The sequence below is a fragment of the Cynocephalus volans genome, chromosome 11 (assembly GCF_027409185.1).
Source record: "Cynocephalus volans isolate mCynVol1 chromosome 11, mCynVol1.pri, whole genome shotgun sequence".
In the NCBI taxonomy this organism is placed as follows: Eukaryota; Metazoa; Chordata; class Mammalia; order Dermoptera; family Cynocephalidae; genus Cynocephalus; species Cynocephalus volans.
In genome coordinates this window covers 91,786,183-91,805,276 of record NC_084470.1, presented here as the reverse complement: position 1 = coordinate 91,805,276, position 19,094 = coordinate 91,786,183, and the positions used below count along the sequence as shown (strand labels likewise).

The following is a 19,094-nucleotide window of genomic DNA, read 5'->3' as shown; positions in this document are numbered from 1 at the left end:
AGTGTTCAATAAGTGATTATGAAACAGAACCTTTCGAATCTGGCAGAAATCAGACAGCCTTATTTATTATCAGAAGCCCTGTGGTAGAGCTGGAACACTGTACTAGGTCTCAATTTCTCATTTCAACTTCTAGCATCTGGCTTGTTTTCTTCACAGAATTATGAGACCAAGTAAGACACTGTATATGAAGCTACTTTTTAAAGAGAACAATGCACACTATTCTCCTACTGCAGGCAGAATTAGGTTGTGGCTGGTGGTATGTTACCTAGGTATTCTGAGGTCATTTTGAAGGAGTCTTCTAAGAAGACGAGCATTTTTGTCATGCCTCCAATTGGTTACTTTCTAAGCTCCTTAAAGAAATGAATACCCTCTTCTCCATCTTTGAATCCCTATGGGCTTAGCAAAATGTAGTCTATCATAGGTACTCAGTAAATATTTGTCAAACAAACGTTAAATTACTGCCAGTGCAATCCATCAGCAAGTCCTGCTGTGTAATTGCAAAATATATCCTGATTCCAACTGCTTCTCCTTATACCATTATCATCTTAATAGAAGCCACCATTGTATTGTTGCTTGTCTGAACAACTGCTATACCTTCCAGACTGGTTTCCCTGCTTCTATTTATCTCTACCCCAACAAGATCCAAACAATCAATAGTAATTTTTAAAAACCAACAAGCAAACCAAACCAACTGTAACAGACCATGTCATTTCTCTGCTTTAAATCCTGCTATGAACCCCACTGTACTTAGAATGCAGATTCTTTAAAGTAAACTTACAAAGCTCTACCTTATGGACCAGCCGACTACAGCCTGCAGGCCAAATCCAACTTGCCACCAGTTTCTGGAAATAGTTTTATTGGGACAGTCATGTACTCTCTGGCCCTTTACAGAAAGAGTTTGCTGACTTATATCTCCCCTACTTACTGCATCTTCTACTCTTTCTTCCCAGCCCCACTCATTGACTACATCTCAACCAAGCTTTTTCTTTTTTCTTTTAAATGTGGGAATTTTTTTTTTTTTTTTTGTCGTTTTTTCGTGACCGGCACTCAGCCAGTGAGTGCACCGGTCAGTCCTATATAGGATCCAAACCCGCGGCGGGAGCGTCGCCGCGCTGCCAGCGCAGCACTCTACCAAGTGCGCCACGGGCTCGGCCCTCAACCAAGCTTCTTCAACCTCAGTCTTCATACTTCCTGTACTTCTAAATGCCCAGGAATGATTTTCACTCACATTGTCCCCGGACAGCCTCCTTACCACTGAAGTCTCAGCTTAAGTATCAACTCCTCAGAGACTTTTCCTGACCAACCAATCTAGAGTGGGCCCTTCAACTTCCCTATTCACATATCTGTGAAACAAATGGCAATAACTATTTGAAATTATGAACTAGTTTAGTTCTTTCCTCCACTAGAATATAAGCTGCACAAGTGACCTTACTCTGCTCACTCCCCACCACCATTTTAATGAGCATAATAGGCCTAGCACTAAAAACAATGCCCACCATTGTTTTTGAATGAAAAATAAAAAGGCAAAAATAGTTACTAAATGAATGAGGCCAAGGTCAGGAACCCCATTCTAGTTCAAGTCAGTTTTCAATGTTCAATTCTCCTGTGGCAGACTTGCCTCAACACTGGCCCGACCTCAATCACAAAAGGCTGAAGCAAGATTAATCAGTATTCCCGGCCCTATTATGGGCAAAATAACTCCACCAAGGGCACATTCTCCTGAATGTGGGTCCATCCTGCCTTTTTCAGGTAAGGATAACATTAGGAAAAGCAGGCGAAGTAAGGTCACAGAATTGGACAAAGAAGTTCTCAACTTTATGATTATTATGGTTAAGAATTTTATTATCAAAATTATTACATCTCTTGTGAAAGTTCAAATGTTACAGCAAGGTGTAAACACTCCACTTGAGGAAGAAGTGATACTTCTTCCCTTCCAAGAGTCCCCCCCCCCCGCCCCCACCCCCCCCAGAGGTCTGGTCTTGACAGCACCCTGCCCACACAGAGTGGCTGGGGTCTCTGCACGTGCCAGGCAGGGTGAGGGCAGCCTGCCCGCTGGCCTCTCCCCTTGGTTAATAGCCAAGGGGAGAATGCAAACCCCAGCCCAAATGGAGAGACATTTACATACGTTTTATATAATATACAAAGAAACCAGCATCCCAGGCAACATGATTTCCACTCCCAACGCTCTCCCAGACTAATGGGTTTGTGGGGGAAACAAAAGAAAAGTACTCTGCTGAGGTCTCAGCATTAAAAACAACAACAAAAAAACTCCCCTCATTTGAGCAAACACCTGATTTCAATTTTGAAAAGTGAAATTTTGTAACAGTCACACAGAGAGAGAAGACTGTGCATATGATAGTTGTAGGACAGGGCAGAAAAGAAGGGGATGCAAGAGGCTGGGGGGAAAAAAGGAGAAAACAAATTAGAAGGAAGGAAGGAGGGAGACTCACAGTATTATCTTGTCCAAAAGAAAAGAAGGTCCACTGCAGCACCAGGGATTACACCTGTCATATATTCACTACCCCTACCATGGTTATAACTGAATACAAAATTAGATAAATAAAAACACGCCAGATATTACAGTAAACAAGTGAAAGAAATAAGCTGGCAACCGTATGGAATTTAAAAAGATTGTGTACCCCACCTGGGCTGGCTCCAGGGCTCCTCCAGGGGTGTACAACAGGCACGATGCACTGATGGGGAGAAGCCAGTCTGCTCTCATCTCTCATACAGAACAGTGTTAGGGGCGTGAGTGGCTTGGTAACTCTCACTGGGCCCCTTCTCATAAGCATCCCCCAAAGAAATGTGGGGCAGGCTCACACACAATCACAGTTCTGTTGGTGCCACTCCACAAACCTATTTTCCCACTCTTACTCTGCAGTCACGAGTGCATGCTCCCCAATCATGGAGGCGGTCCTGCTCATGGGATCGTCAACTCCTGATTAACTGGGAGTAGAAAAAATAAAATTCAAAGCATTCCCAAACCACTCGGGATCCTTCCTAATCAAATTTATTGCCAAAAGCTGGTAAGTAACAATGCAATTGGCCTATCTCACTTCTCATTCCTCTCTTCCTTGTCTACTTACTTGATGGGTTACTGAGCTGTGAAATAGCTTGGGAAGGGGGAGTGGGATGGTAACAGCTGGGAGCTCAGACAATCCACTCAGTTAATCTGCTCCCAAATCATCAAGAGCTGACCACAAGCTCTTCTTTAGAGAGCCGGGCACCCCTCAGTCAGAGCATGTTCCAAGCTTTACTATCCCTGCCTATTTCTTGGTGATTTTAAGACAAAGGTGGGGAGTATTCTTGGTGGACACACCTTGGCCAGTATCTGCTTTTGGAATGGTTGTTTTAGGGTGAACATTTACATACCTACCTTTTTTCTTAAGTGCGTAAAACCCTAATACTACTCGGATGGCTTGGGGCTTTGAGATAGGCTCTTTTCACTTTTTTCCTTTGAAAAGAAAACTTTTTTTTTTTGTTTTGTTTTTTATTTAAAAAGATATCCTCACTGCACAAGTGACTACAGGCTACAGGCAAGGATGGGAGACGGAGGCTTCAACACAACTCATTGCACTTAGAACCGTTACTAACTGAAACACCATTTGCTTGTCAACAATGTACCCTTAACAGCAGGGAGAAACTTCTTTATAGTCTCTGCTTCAGACAAGATTTACATCTTTCTCCAAGGCCAGAGGCCAGTCGCGACCATAAGTCTTGTTTCTTGTCCACCAGACCCAATCCTCTGGCACCTTGTACCCCCCTTCCCCAGCAATATGCTCAGCCTAGGTTCCAGAGGCAGCTGGAAGGAAGCAGCTATGGGCTCATTCAGTTCTGTTTGCCCAAATCCAGAAGCCCTAGGAAAGTCCTGTCTGAGTCTTGACTCCTGACCCTTGTAGTGGCTGGAGTCGGTACTGGTGCACTCCCCCACTCCCACGGTGTGGGTAGTGCTGTGAATTGGAAACCGCAGATACCCTGGAGGCCTGGTAGGCAGATGACTGCCCAGCATTGGGCAGACTGATAGTCCGTAAGTCTGATGGCAATGATGACCGAGAGTTCTGAGGAAAGGAGGTGGAACTCAGAGTTCCTGTGCTGGACTGAGAAACTGAGTCTGAGGTTGGCGAGTCTGAGGGGCCCTGCAGGGTAGGGCTAGCAGCACTAGAAGGGCAGCTCCTCCTTGAAAGATTGCTGCCAGTGCTGTTTCCAGAATGTGGCTGGCTGCTATAATACCCTGGTGTCCCTGTAAATGAGGCCAACGAGTCTGTGGACACAGGGTGGGCAGGGCTAGAATAGGAAGTGGAAGAGAGGGATGATTCTGAAGAACCGTGAGAGGGGGGGTTTCCAGGTCTCAGTGCAGTAGTTCGATAACTGTATCCTGGAGATTGGGTGGGATGTCCTCTAAAGGGGGAGGAACTCTGTTGAAGGAGGCTTTGTGATTCTGTCCGTGGACTATCACACTGCAGGAGCTAGGAAGAGTTGGGAGAAAAAGCATAAGGAGGTAAACAAGTCCCTTAAATGGCTTGTGAATATTTACAACACACATTTTTTCTTTATCTTTTTAACCGTTTGTTGTTTTTAGAATACCAAAGGCAGTAAAATGGCTGTCTTTGATCATCTTATTTATTTTCCAGCATAATTTATTACCTGAGAGTAAGCAGATGATGATTTACTTCCAAGGCCGCTGAAACTATATGCAATGACAGCATCTCAACTGCAAAGGATGGTCAGGATCACAAAACATTTGGAACCCACAACACACTCCTATGCTCAGAGATCAGCAATTTCTTATCTCACCTGGTAGCTGTATCTGGAAGGGCTGTAAACGGCTGCTCCTTTAGAGAGTGTTGAGCTTAATGTCTCTGGGCCTTCTCCATCTGCAGGGTCTGGAAGGTAATATAAAATCAACTTGGCTTCTTAGAATAAGTGAGAAACAACCATTGTTCATTCAAATCACCAATGCCATCACCAACCCATGTTGCTCTCTTTGTGACAAGTCACGTGAGTGCAGCATGCCAGAAGAGCAACAGGAGTGGTCAATTATGGGCTATGTTTTAAATGCCTGATCTGACTCCTGTCTCCTTCTTTCTCTTCATCCTTCATCATGGTGCGTCTCCAGGACTTTGGAGAGATGAGAGTTACAGAAAGGTATCCCTTGGGAAAAAAGAGCAGACAGAGAGCAAGCAATGCTACATCTTACAAATGTTGCAGCCCAAATGATTAAGACTGAGCTGGAACCTGGTATGCAGCAGAACCCAACTGCGTAAATAACTGACTCACCTCATCCCAGCACTTGGTGTAAACTGTGTAGAGCCTGGCTCACGTGACCCTGAACCTGGTTGTCAGCAGTAGGCCATGGGCTCACCTGAGTCTTTCTCTGTGATGTTACTCTCCCACGTGGGAGAGGGTTCTCCCTTTTGGGCCACCCTCACACTGCTTCGGAGAACCTTGGGGATGCTCCCTCCTTCTCGGAGTCGTTCAACTGATGTGGGAACCATCCTGTAAGGGAAACATGGTATAAGTTTAAGAGTCAAGACTCTGAAACAAATGAAACCCTGACAAAGTTTTACAAAGTTGATGATACTCTTAAAAATCCAGGACCAATTTAAAACAAGTTATTTCCCCTGCTTCAAACGACATTAAGCACAACAGAAATAACATTTTTAATGAAAAAGGAATCAAGGAAAAAGTGAATTAAAGATATCAATTTCTTTTAAGTCCCGTTTCAAAATGCTGAATTTCTTCCTGTGAAATCATGTGCCTTATACATAGCAATAATTCAAGAGTTTTCATAGATTAATGATTTGAGCTATGCCTCTCCTTTCCCAGACTCATTTCTTTAGCTCAAGATCCCTGAACTCCTGTGCTTCATTCTCTGTTTCACTCATTGGATATTCAGTACTTGCTGCCAGTATTATTTTTTTACTTGTGGTATTCCCTAAACCAGACACAAGTCCTTTTAGAATGTCTTATTGCTAGCTGTGGGGAACAGCACCTCTGCTGTTTATTCAACTGGGCCTCTGCTGAACTCCTGACTTACCTTTCATGCAAAATAAGAAAACAGAAAAGGCAGTGATAGTGCCCACCAAATAAAATAGCTCATCTGCACCCACAACTATATGCTGTTCCGTAAGCTCATTGGTAATTCTTTGTTTCTGCAAGACTTGGGGGGGTTGCAGCTCATAAGATTAAATCTGCTGAACAGACAGATGGCACTGTCGGCTGGCTCTCTCAGATAAAGCATTCCCATACATTTTAGATCCTACACCTACACCCACCCCCCCCACTTTCCTCCTGAATTTAATTATAAAGCATCAAATACAAACTTACCACCTACTGCTGATATTCTCTTGAGGTCTGCAGTGAGATGAAGAAGTGCCTCTGGAATCTGATGGGCTTACTGCCTCCAAATGGGACATAGAGGAATGAGATGGGGAGAATTTTTTGTGAGGGGAAGACGGGGTTCGGGCTGAGGATCCTTGCACACCATGGGCACCAGTCTCAGAAACAGAGTTACTGCTGCCTTGCCCAGCTCCTGTAGACTTGCTTTTGCTCTGTGCAGAGTCACCTCCCCCACCAGCAGAATTCTCCTTGGCTTCCTGTTTCCGTTTGCGGTACTCTAGCAGGGATACCTAGAAAAGAAAAAAGAAACAGTACTCTAGCTGGATATCATTAGTGGATCACTAGCAATGGTGAAAGAAGGGAAGATGGAATCCTGGTAAACAACTAGCCAAGCCATGAAAACAAACCAGAGACCAACCCTGACGACTTTCTTCAGGTGTGACAGAGACCTATAGACAGCTATATATTTAAGCCAGTCAGAAATTAGTTAAGTGGAAAAGAATAAACTAGCAGATGCTATTTTTGAAGAATGATGTTTACCAAGTAGACTGCAACCTTTTTTCTGCTTTCAGAAAACCTGTAAGATTACCATTACCTAGTAACAAAGTGCGCTATCATAGTTATTTCCAACAATGAGAGTACCTAGAAAAGGGAGAGTAGACAACTGGAAGCTTGTGTAGTTTGGGGAAAAAAAACTCCCAGGTGAATCTGATGGCTTTTCTGCACTCCCTAGGAATCTCTAGAGTTAGTTGGAGGGAGGGAGGGGTACAGAAAGGGGGAGGTGGGGGGGAGAGACAGGAAAAACAAAAAAAACAAATGACAAAGCCAATGCTCCAAGGTTCTTAAATATGCTCAATTTTTAAAGATATAGACATAGAGATTTATTACTGTTTCTGTTTTGGGAAACTAGTATAAAAGAAGAAATTATTTCCAGTTCATACTTCAGCAAGCTAGCTTTAGAAAACCTATACTTAGAAACTTCTCTCCAATTCCCCCTTCATCTGCCTAATCCTTAACACACTCTTTCCTGACTGCCACAACAGAAGCCCTCTTCCCTGCCCTGCCTAGTATATCTAGACTGTTATACCGTGCTTATACCGGCTGCAGAACCTGTTAGGGTCTTACCTGTTCCTCAACTAAACTATACATTCTATGATGGCAAAGACCAAGTTTATTTGATTTTCTAACATTTAGCATAGAACCTCGCATATTGCAGGTGCTCAATAAATTTCAGAAATGTTCTGAAATAACAAATCATGATTTTAATACTTTTGCATTCACTAAATAAACGAAACCAGAAATCCAGAGTGTTTCCATCTTTGTTTCTGATAATCAATGCTGCTCATGCAAGTCTTTGAAACCCATTACTATTTTACTCCAAATTATTTGCCAGTGTTTCCTTCTCCTTCTATCCCCTTAGTGCTCTCATTTTTCTGTCCAGGTGTAAACTATAACAAAAATATGAAAAATAAGACAATTTTATGTATGCATTTACTATACATAATCTTGGAAACAAGTTAATAATAATAAATTCTGGTAATGTATTTAATTATAATGAAAATATAAAAAGCCATTAGGCTACATGTCAATAAGGATACTACAGGTATTCTGCCATTTGTGACTGTCTCACATACAGGACATTTAGCATCCCTATTCCTGCCCAATAAATGCAAGTCACTGCCAGAACCTAAAATACTCCCATATATTTCCAAACTCCCCTGGTTGAGAACAACTGACACAAAAAGTACATTTTTGGCTTTGTGATTTTGTGATCAGACATTACTCACAAGTTAGTTCCAACCTGTTAGCAAGCTCTCTATGGCCTGGCCTTGCCCAATCCCCTCTGTACCTCCCCCAGTTCTCCCTGCCTTTCACCTGACACCATAACATTAAACTGGCTACACCACATAGAATCCCTGCTGTCCGCCCAGTAGAATGTCACATTTTTACCTGTTCTGCTCTTTCTAGTATAACATCCTCACTCTCATTTATTGGTTGGTTGACTCTTACTTATTGTTTGAGATTCAGCTAAATCACTAACCTGACACCTCTCACTCCACCTCCCAACTCTCAAACTGGCTAACAGACTCTCCTGTTTGTTCTCAAAGTACCCTCTCTATATATCTGACTAGGTCAGGTTCTTCTGTTAAGATGCTCTCACCACATCTGAACAACTCCTTTGGAGCATCCATCACCAGTGTAATTCATTATTATTAATGTAATCATCTGCTAAAGCTCATTACTATAGGCTCCATCAGGGCAGAACGTAGGAGGCAATTAGCATGGTGGCAATAAGAGCATGCCATCTGGAATCAGACCTGGGTCATATCCTGGCTCTTCCACTTACTAGCTGTGTAACCATGGGCAAGTTACTTACTTCAGTTTCCTTATCTGCAAAAGGAAATTACCTATCTTACAGGATTATTGTGAGGATAAAATGCATCTGAAGAGCTTAATATAGTGTCAAATAATGTAAATAATTATTACTCTTTTTCACTGCTCTAGGCTTTGAATTGCCTAGCAAGTGTATGGCACATATTAGGCATTTACATTTGCTGGATATTTATAACAGTAACCAAATGGTATTACAATAGTTTTTCACTGGACATGGCAGAGACTGTCTTACTTATTTGAGAACAGTGCTGAACAAAGTGGGAATTTAGTAAGTATCTACTGAATTAGTCGGGTAATGTTCTTCAAAAGGAGGCCTATGTAATGTGAAACACTTACCTTTTTCCTCTGCGGTGGGTTCTGTGGAGCAGATGGGACTCCTTCACAAGCCCTTTCGCCACCAGGTGACATGGATCCACGAGAGAGGTCTTTCATAAAGCCATGTTCATATCTGCTGGGAAACCCTTCTGCAGGGGAACAATATCCCCCATCCAAATGTAAAGGTTTCCTATCTCCCACTAGGGGAGACCCTCGATATAATCCATCTGCTCGAGGCATAGCATTCAAAGGGGAGTAGGCATACATCAAGTTGAACTCTGTCCGAAATGCCTGGTCTGAGTTTCTCATGAGGGTCTGATGTCCATCTCCACTCCTGCTTGGGAAACCAGTCTCAGAGGTGGGCCCGATGGAGGGATGAGAAGCCAGGTCAGAATGACTTGAGTTGAGCAGGGAAGATCTGTCAGCACAGTTGTTAGTGTTGGAGTCAAGGTATCCTACTTTTGTCAAATCCAGGTCTTTTCGGTGACAAAGCTAAAGAATAAAAATCAACGGAGACATAGGATAGGGGAGAAAGGAAAAAGTCAAAGGGCAGAAAGGATGGAGGTGAGAGGGACACAGGTGAACAGGGAAAGATAAGAGGGATGAAAGTAGAGGAGAGAAAGGCATTAATATCTGAAAAAGTCCCACGTAGCAACAGTGTATATAGGCCAGAAAACTAAAGAATTCCAGCCTTTCCCAAATTGCTTTCAAGTCTTTCCAGATGAGAATACTGGGAAAGTCAGAATTAGGTAATTGGTCAAATGTGATATTTCACCCGCTTAGCCTTTCATCAGTTTGCTGAGTCACCTTGTACTACACTAAGGGACAGGCAGTATAATCAGGGATTTACCTGAGCCCCATCCATGTTACAGAGGTGAAGCTAGTGTCTTAAAAGAACTGGCTTCTGGTGTCATTCATTTCTAAAGTATTATTGATGGAAGGTGTGGGGAGGGAAAAAGGTGGAGGAAAGTAGAGGTAGATAGAAAGGCAAGTATTTAAGTTACTGGTTCAGTAAAGGAGAATGGCATTAAAGACATCAACCAACCAGTTCTTCACTCAATTTCACTGTTAAGTAGGTTTGTTTCTCATACAACTTTCTGGCCACTCAATTTTCTTTCTTTATCCTCTAATGTGTGTCAACATATCACAAGACCACTAATGCCCATCACTACAGAGCATCTGAAATGCTGAAATATACCAAAAATAAACCCCACCTATTATTTAGTTATCATTACCTTCTAACACCAAGATTTTCCACCAGTAGGTCAACTATAGCTAACTCTTTACAAAGAATGATATCAGAATCCCAGATACCACACAATGTCAGTTTCCAAATTATGCTACCTTAGAATATTTAACAACCGAGGAGAGGAGAGAGCTTTACTTTTCTAACAAGATAGAGGCAAAACACCCAGAAAATCTCTAGTACACTAGTAGAATTCGACATTTTTCAGTTTCATATTGATCTATAAAATCTTACTGATTCGGAATTTGGTAAACTGTCACTGAATTTAGCCCTAATATTTTACTGGAAGGTGGTGGGGTTAAAGTTCAGTTAATTTCTGAGAGGTTATGAAAGAATGTAACTTTCTCTTCAAGAGGAAGAATGTTCCACGTAGATTCACAGAATTAATCATTACTACGTTTGTCCAAAGCCTATAACAGAAACTCTAGCACTAAAGTCTGAATTCAACATCTCCACAGCAGTAGGGTTTCTGGGAAAAGCACTCAATTGATATCCTAAGAGATATCTTGTATAGCAACCATATCCCAACCACTGCAGAACGAAGGCCTGTGACACAGAAGCCAGGGACTGATGAGTTTCCTTATGCACCCAGTAAGGAGCTACAGAGAAAAATTTAGGAAAGCTGAGAGACAGACTGACTTTCCCTTTCTAAAGAAGCTGCTCGATCTATCAACCAAAGCTCAAACATCTGGTTACACAGAGCAGAGCAGTCAGATTAACTCCGGACTCTTCCAATATAAGCTGCTCCTTTATTAGCTCAAGATAATAAATATCAAAAGACAGGTCCTACCAACTTTTGATTCAACTTTCCTTATTTGTTAACCAACAGACCTTATTTTTTAGGCTTTCTTTAACAAGTCTCCTACCACATATTCAGCATCCTTTGAACTTGACTTCTAGATTCTCTTCTTCTTTAAAAGAACTTCAACCACCCCCTCCCCCAAATAACAAAAACAAACCCCAACACACACACGTACACACACACACAGCTACTTCATTTTCCTCCGTCTACATTGACAGTCCTGTGTAGTCACAGTCACACAGAAAGATTCATTCAATTTACTGTGACCAATTGGCCGCCCTCCAGCCCATCACCCAATTCACACAGATCCCCAGCCCTCCCCACACACTCAGGAATACACTCATGCACACTCACTCTCAGCCTCCAAGTGTGATTGAGATGGTGTGATAACTACCTCGGGTGACAGGGACTCGGGCCTATGCGCAGGGGAACTCTCAGGGGAGGATATGTTCTAGAGGAGGGAAAAGCATCTTGTTATTCATCTACTCAAAGTCAAGAAGCAAAACAAAACAAACAAAAAATAAAAGCAAGCATAGATGTTAGCCACAACTTTTTGGGGGTGGGGGTGGGGGGTTGGATAAGAATGCACAGGGGGAATGTTTAACTGCAGAACTCATCTTGATGGACAGAATGGCTTGTTAAAATGCTTCCTGGTGTCTTTGAAAGCATTTAAGGATAAATTGGTTATCAAGTTTCATGCTATAAGTAAACCTCTCAAGCACATATCAGGAAAGAGTTAGATTGGTGAAATTTTAGTGGTTTTTTTTTTTTTTTTGTATTTTAAATGAGAGTTTAGCAACCTATATTATTTGTTATTGAGGGGCACCCTACCCCTTATTCCTCCTTAGAGAAACCTTGCTCCTTCACCTCATACTCCTGTCACATTTCCTTGTTTTCTTGTATGTCTCAGGCCCACCACCAGGGGGACACGTTAGCATGCTGGAGGCTGACAAGGGTCGGGAGGTGGCCAGTTCCTCTTGAATGAGGTAGAGGAAATGTGACTGATGGAATCCCTGGCTCACAAGCTAGATTTGATTCATGGCATCATCTAATTGGACCTGAGCACCCCTACCAACATCCCCTTGGTTAAGATCCTTTGTACTTTTGGGAACACAGCAAAAATAGCACATGTGTACACTTGAAGCCCCATCCCACAGAGGGTAGGACTTTCACCCTGGGGCTTTCACCTGAGGTGGCACTCCCACAACAAGTACTGGGCAGTGAGCTCCTGAAGGAAAGATGTGAATGGAAACAAGTGAAGAGAGTAACAGTGGTAGTGTGGCCAGGATTTCGGGTGCCAGGGCTAAGTAAGGTAAGGGGAGGGTTCCTAATGTTGTAGACTCTGGGCAACTGTGACCTGGGTAGCAGGCCTATGCTGTGGTAGGGGAAATGAGGCTGCTTCAGCAAAGCAAGATTTTGGCTGTGAATTTTATTCAGTGGGGAGGATGGGTATTGTATGTGTGTGCACAGTGTGTGAACTGGAGAGTGGAGTACAGATCTCAGGGCAGGAAGAGAGAAGGGAAAGGTTATTCTGGTGGAAAGGAGAGGCTAACTAAGCTTGCCCTCCCCATGTTGCTTTCACTCCTTTTTCTAGATGCTTTCCCCTCCTGAAGATCTTGTTTTTTTCTACTGCTTATCTCCTCACCTTCTTCCCTCGGCATTGGAGATTTCTCACTTTTCCCCTTAATGCTTTTTTCCTTTTCAAAAATATTCTTCCCCAAACTAAGCTGGTCTTATGACACCTTTTTGACATTTCTCTATATGCATCACAGTCTTTGATGAAAGAAAGGCTTCCACCTTTCTGTGCTAGAATATAGGAAAGAGTATGGCCGTTAGAATGGTGATAAGGATGGATCAGGGTGGTGAAGTTTATTTTTTTTAACTGATGAGAAAGGCTATATCTCCTTAGTTAAATCACAAGTTTACAATCATGGAAACGTGATTTTTGCTATTTAATGTATTTTCTTTCCCTCCTGGTATTCTAACATTATGCTTGGACTATACATCACTAAAACGATCTTTGATTTTTTTAAAAAATGAAATTATCTTGCATTTGCATAGTGTTTCACGGTTATCCAAAAATGCTACAAGGGATAGGGAATGCACTGAGTGCTAAACTTGCTTGGTTTGGAAGGTGACTTACCTTCTAATTTCCACAATTTCACTTTTATAATAAAACCTGCATTGATAAAGTACAAAACTCTCTTCCTATAACCTACTGCCCTCCAGGGAGAATTTCCTCTCATGAAATCTTACCATAAAACTCTAATTGCTAACTGAACAGTCAACTGCAAGTAGACAAAGTAAAGTTAGAAAGGACTGAATCAGCTGCTTTAATATCTGGCTAAAAAGAATGTTGCAAGGAGCTGTCTGGTTAGTTCAGCTGGCTGGAGCACAGCCTTGTAATACCAGGATCGCGGGTTTGGATCCCCACTCTGGCCAGCTGCCAAAAAGAAGAAAAGAATGTCGCAAAGAATTTGGTAAAGATTAACTTCTCTAGAAAAATCAAATGTGACCAGGAGGTCCCCCGCTGCACCAGAAAGAGGTTTGCTCCAAAAGTTATGTTAATATGGTCTAGAGTTAGCTACAAAATATAGCTCCTCTTTCAAGGTTGCTACCTCTTTCTGAGTTAGTCATAAAAAAACCCCAGGTATTTTTAATCCGCACGCTCTCATAAAAACTGAATAGGGAAGATGGAATTGGTTAGAAATTCACCTTTATCAAAGAACACCTCTGGAGAAGTGCAAGCTAGGGATGGAACTGAGTGTGTTTAGTGGTCAGAACAAATTTTTCTGTGAAAAAGGAAGAGATAGTGCCCATTTAATTTCATTATAAATCAAAGCAACATGCAATAGATGAGGTTTTTAAAATACACATGAATTCTATTCAAACCTGCTGTCACCCAAACTTGAATACTGAAGTAATTCAGAATTGCTTTTACAAACAGCTGGAATAGACATTTCTAAATTAATCCAAAGAGTGAATGTAATAAATTTGTCTCTTACAAATGCATGTTGCTAGTCTCTTGTCTACTTCTCATTTCTAACATAACAAGAAGGGAAAGAAACCTGGAGTGGGAACCCCCCGCGCCCTGTATTTGCCGTAAACCATACCACAAAGCTTTCTAAATCTTTTCACTGAGGCCACAATGAAATACCAAACAACCTGGGAAAGACACTTCACTCATTTAAAGACCTAGAAATGAAGACACAATCAGTATAATCTGAGCTTTCAGGCTAGTTTTACTAATGGTTACCTCAGGAAGCTAGAGGCCTATTTTGAACAAGGTATGCAGTAAAGATAAAGATGGAAATCTAGCATGCTTACTAGATTAGACTGGTGAAATCTAAAGTTATGGAGACTGATGGACTACATGCACAAGATAGATGAATGGGATCTGTGGTAGCACTGTTCCTATTTTGGGAAGTCCAGGAGCTGCCAAGATGAGAGGCTACTAGATAACAGGCCACACTGACCCTGAGGTTTCCTGTTCTCTAGCTGAGATGGGGAAGGAAGACAGTAAAGAAACATTTGGAATGATATTATATTTAAAATGAAGAGGTACAAACGATGATTTTCATAGCCAGCACTCCCAACAACCAAACCCAAATCACCTCAAACTGCAGAGGAGTGTTGCAGCGACTAGCAGTAGTAAGTGACGTGATTGGTGAGAACATGAGGCTGTATCCATTTCGACACTCCTCTTCTCCTGGGTGAGACGGACCAGGTGTGGCCAACTGGGGGCTCTTTGAGCCTGAATTGGGAGGGGGTGGCGTGACTGGAGACAGAGGCCGAAGTAACTTGGTGACATTCTGCTCCATCAGATAGCGAGACTTCCATTTCTTTAGGGGGCTCAACAAGTCTGTGAAATACAAAGCTTAGATGAGAGTTTGAAACCACAGTTTAATGGGAGGCTATATAGTAAAGCCATTAACCTCTCACCTACAATGGCTCTTAACTCCTCTTTTGCCTCATCCCATTGTTATCTCCTCCAATCAAACGAAAGCCCAAAGAAACTTTTCAACTGCCACAATTAAAATAATTCTCAAAACAGTCTATAGCCCAGAGAAACACCTGTTGAATGCAACAATTCTAGTGACTAATCCCTGGAGCAAATTTAATTTCTTCCAGTGCAAAATACAAATTTCTTTCTTTTATGCTGAGTTTCCAAAAATCTTAAACCTTTGATTTCTACAAAAACTTCTCCCAACCATTAAAAAAAACTAGGCTGGTACTTCTTTTCTGACTAGAATAATCCTACTTTCTATACTTCTGAGATCCACTTAAAAATAAAGTTATTACAATATGTATTTTAGTGACCATTCAGGTATGTGGGAGGAATTGATCATCATATGTTCTATTTTCAAAGGGCTTATAAATTTGCAAGAAATAAAAAGAGAAAAAAATATAAAACATGTTTAATGTAAGTTTAATATTAGTATAATCAAGAGGGGTGATCACAATGCTGTGTTAGGAAGAAATAATAGCTATATTTTCCAAGTGATTATTATACGACTGTACTTGAAAAGTTCATGGAAAGATTTATATTATTTTTTAACCTTGTATACCAAGGCTCTATACTATGTGCTTTATGTAAAATATTTGGTTAAATTTGAACAACTCTATAAATCAAGCACTACTATTATCATCCTCATGTTAAAGGTGAGGACATGATTTGTGGAGAGATAAAGACTAGGTAATCTTGCACCCATCTACGTTCTTAATCACTAGGTTACAGTATATCTCCAAGGCTTAGTGAAAAGAGTGACATTTATCCCAGGCCTTTAAGAAAAAGTTTTGAATCAGTAGGTCATGATCAGAGCTATGCTTCAGAAAGATCAATCTGGTAGCAATGGTTAGGATGACATTGGTAACTGGGAAACTATCTGGAGTTAATGGAGTAGTTAAAGAGTTATGAGGCACTAAACTAGGACAGCAGATGTTCAAACGTAGAGGGGAGAACAAATGCAAAAAATACTGGAGATGCATATTTTCCTTTCTGATATCTCAGAAAGTTTTATTTTCCTAGATTGGAATATATTCATTTGTTTCTTTTGTCCCAGATACTAACTTTTCTTCCCTCCTTTTTTTAAGTGCCTAGATATAAAAAAACAAACATGTAATTCATGGCTTAAATTCAGAGTAAGTTTTACATATTTCAAGAGTCTTAAACATTGAGTCTTTTGTTAAAAGACCTCTAGGTCCAACACTGTAACTACTAAAATCAATTATACGTGATGAAGTTCACTGCAGACAAGTCAGAAAATACAGATGAAAACTGCCACTTGCAAATCAATGTACGTGGCATTCATTTAACATATATTTACTGAGTACCTGTGATACCGTATATTCAACAAAACAGACCTTATGTCTGCCCTTATAAAGTTTACAGGCCAGCAGTCATTTGCCTACCTTTTTTTAAATTTATTTTACTTTTTGCATACACAATTTTCTAATTTTATGTGGTCAAATCTATCCATCTTTTATTGTTTTTACCTTTATTCAAGTAATTCCCTAGATTCTTTAAATAAACATTCACATATTTAAACACAAATAACCTGAAATCATACTCACAAATAAATGCACTGCTAATATACTGGTGTATTTTTATCTGGACATTTTTCTTGCCATGGCCTCATTGACTCTTGTCTTACTCACATTGCTCAATAACTATTTTCACTCAGAAATACATGGTAAAAATCTTTCTGTGGACGGGGCCCGCCCGGGGTCCTGAGGCACAGTGCTGGCAACTGACCCCTACACTTCCACAACCAGGCAAGGAACATGCCAAAAACACCACTTCCATGTGGGTGGCCCACCACAGCCACCACAATAGTCATGGCTTCCTCAAAAGTGGCTCGACGCCACAACCACCATGCAGATGGCCTGCCAGTCATTGATACAAGGAGAGTTACCAGCGAAGACCAAAGAAAAGAAGAGGACGTCTCTCTCCACAAAGTCTACTCCAGTGTGATAGAGGAAGCATCTGCTCTACGATAATAGTGGGGGACCTGAACACACCTCTCTCAGCACTGGACAGATCATCTAGGCAACAAATCAACAGAGTAACCGTTAATCTTTCAGAAGGAGAGAAGAAATCTAGGGTTATCAGAGGTTGGAGGAGGAGGGGGATGCAGAGAGATTGGAAAAGGGGCATAAAGAATAAGTACAATTTGTAATAATGTATATGCTAATAATATTGATTTGATAAATAGACGTCAATGTTGAACCCCCCAAATATGTATAATCAATTATGATTCAATAAAATAGAGAAAAAAATCTTTCTACAACAATAAACAGAAATCTACAATTCAGTTATTAATGACTGCATGGCATTAATCTTATCAAAATTAAACCAATTTTAGTATTTTCATTTTTTTGCTACTATAAATATATCCCAATGATCAATAATAATATTGCTGTTATTTATTTCTGCACTTGTTTCAGATTCTTCAGGATAAAGGGCTACACAAAGGATTGTTAAATCAAAAGAATACTTACACATGCTTACTAGTATTATACTTATTCTTGTGTGAACTGCCTGTTCATGTTCTTCAGTCTGCATTCTACTGGGGTGTTAATCTTTTTCTTAATTTGTAAGGACTCTTTAAATAATAAGAACGTTGGCACTTTCTCAAAAATGTTACAAATATATTTTCTTAATTTGTTGTCTGCCTTTTATTTTTATTTACAGCTTTTGGCACACAATATTTTATTTTTATTTCGTCAAATGGATCGATCTTTTATTTTCTGCCTCTGATATCATGAATGTCTTTGTCTCTCCACCCCAGGACTATATAATAGCAGCTTATGTTCAACCCTTTATGTCCATGTTCAATTTTTAAATTTACATTTTAATTCAAAAAGAACATACTTTAATATAAGGTAGTGATCAATCTATCCTTTTCCCATGCCATATAGCTAGCAGCTTCTTTCCAAATCTTTTAAAATTGTAGAATGATGATAATATCCCCACTGATTCGAAATATCACATTTATTCTATTAGAGATTCTTACATACACTGGGTTTATTTCTGAATGAATGACTTATTGTCAAATATGGAATCAATATTGACATACTTTTTAGTAAAATTGTTAGGTCAAGTCCCGTTATTCTATTTTAGATCTCCAAAATATTTTGGTTATTCTAGCATATAGTTTCATGTCAATGAACTGTACAAATCATTCATCAACCATGCTCACACTACCAATAAAACCCCCCTAAAACCCCCAAACAAACAAAAAACAAAAAAAGTGTTTTGATTGGTGTTCTATGAAAATTCAGGAGTATTTTTGGGAAGGATTCTTAGTCAGGAACATGGCATACCTCTTGCTGTTATTCAAGCCTTAACTTATACCCCTCTTCATCTAAGGTGCGTCATACTTCTAATTAGGTTTACTGTCCAGCAGTCTCTGATTGTTATTACTGTGAGCAGAACATATTTCTACCTTTATGTTATCTAAATGTCATCAACACAGAAAATGTTTATATATTTATTTTGTATTCAAATAAAATGCCCTCAACCAGTTTTTCAGATAATTCTCTTGGCTTTTCTAGGTAGATGATCATATTATTTGTACATGAAAACACATAAACCTTCTTTACCAGTACTTATATCTCATAGTTTTTTGGGGTAATCACTTTGGCTAACAATTCTAGAATATGTTAAATAATAATGGTAACTAGTAGGATAATTTGATAACCCATTTTAAGGTTTAACTACTTTTCACAATGATGTGTGATAATTGGCAACTGTTTTCAGGTAGATTTTTAAAAAATCGTTAAGTAGGGCTGACTGGTTAGCTCAGTTAGTTACAGCACAGCCTTGTAACACCAAGGTCATGAAGTTCAGATCCCTGTACTGGCCAGCAACCAAAAAAAACCCCAAACCATAAGTATGCTATTTCATTATTAAATTCATAACAGTCACTGTGCTTACTTCCCCTCCCCATTTGACCTGCTAACGAATGAATTACATTAATACATTTTCAGATATTA

The 19,094-nt window shown here is 40.4% G+C and overlaps 1 protein-coding gene across 12 annotated transcripts in view; it reads right to left on the bottom strand.

Annotated features, from left to right (window-relative positions):
* Positions 1-1,976: 1,976 nt before the first annotated feature.
* The window catches only part of SETD5 (SET domain containing 5), a 72,573-nt gene continuing 55,455 nt past the window's right edge, over positions 1,977-19,094 (bottom strand). For 7 of the 12 annotated variants that reach the window (XM_063114128.1, XM_063114129.1, XM_063114126.1 and 4 more), the window contains 7 exons: positions 14,711-14,958; positions 11,491-11,547; positions 9,070-9,540; positions 6,328-6,629; positions 5,363-5,496; positions 4,795-4,883; positions 1,977-4,466 (listed from right to left, as the gene is read on the bottom strand). In XM_063114128.1, the coding sequence (XP_062970198.1) occupies positions 3,858-4,466; positions 4,795-4,883; positions 5,363-5,496; positions 6,328-6,629; positions 9,070-9,540; positions 11,491-11,547; positions 14,711-14,958 (1,910 nt within the window). In that variant the 3' untranslated portion in view covers positions 1,977-3,857. Of the gene's footprint in view, positions 4,467-4,644; positions 4,712-4,794; positions 4,884-5,362; positions 5,497-6,327; positions 6,630-9,069; positions 9,541-11,490; positions 11,548-14,710; positions 14,959-19,094 lie in introns of those variants that run through there. The other 5 variants (XM_063114133.1, XM_063114135.1, XM_063114131.1 and 2 more) reach the window with 2 other exon arrangements.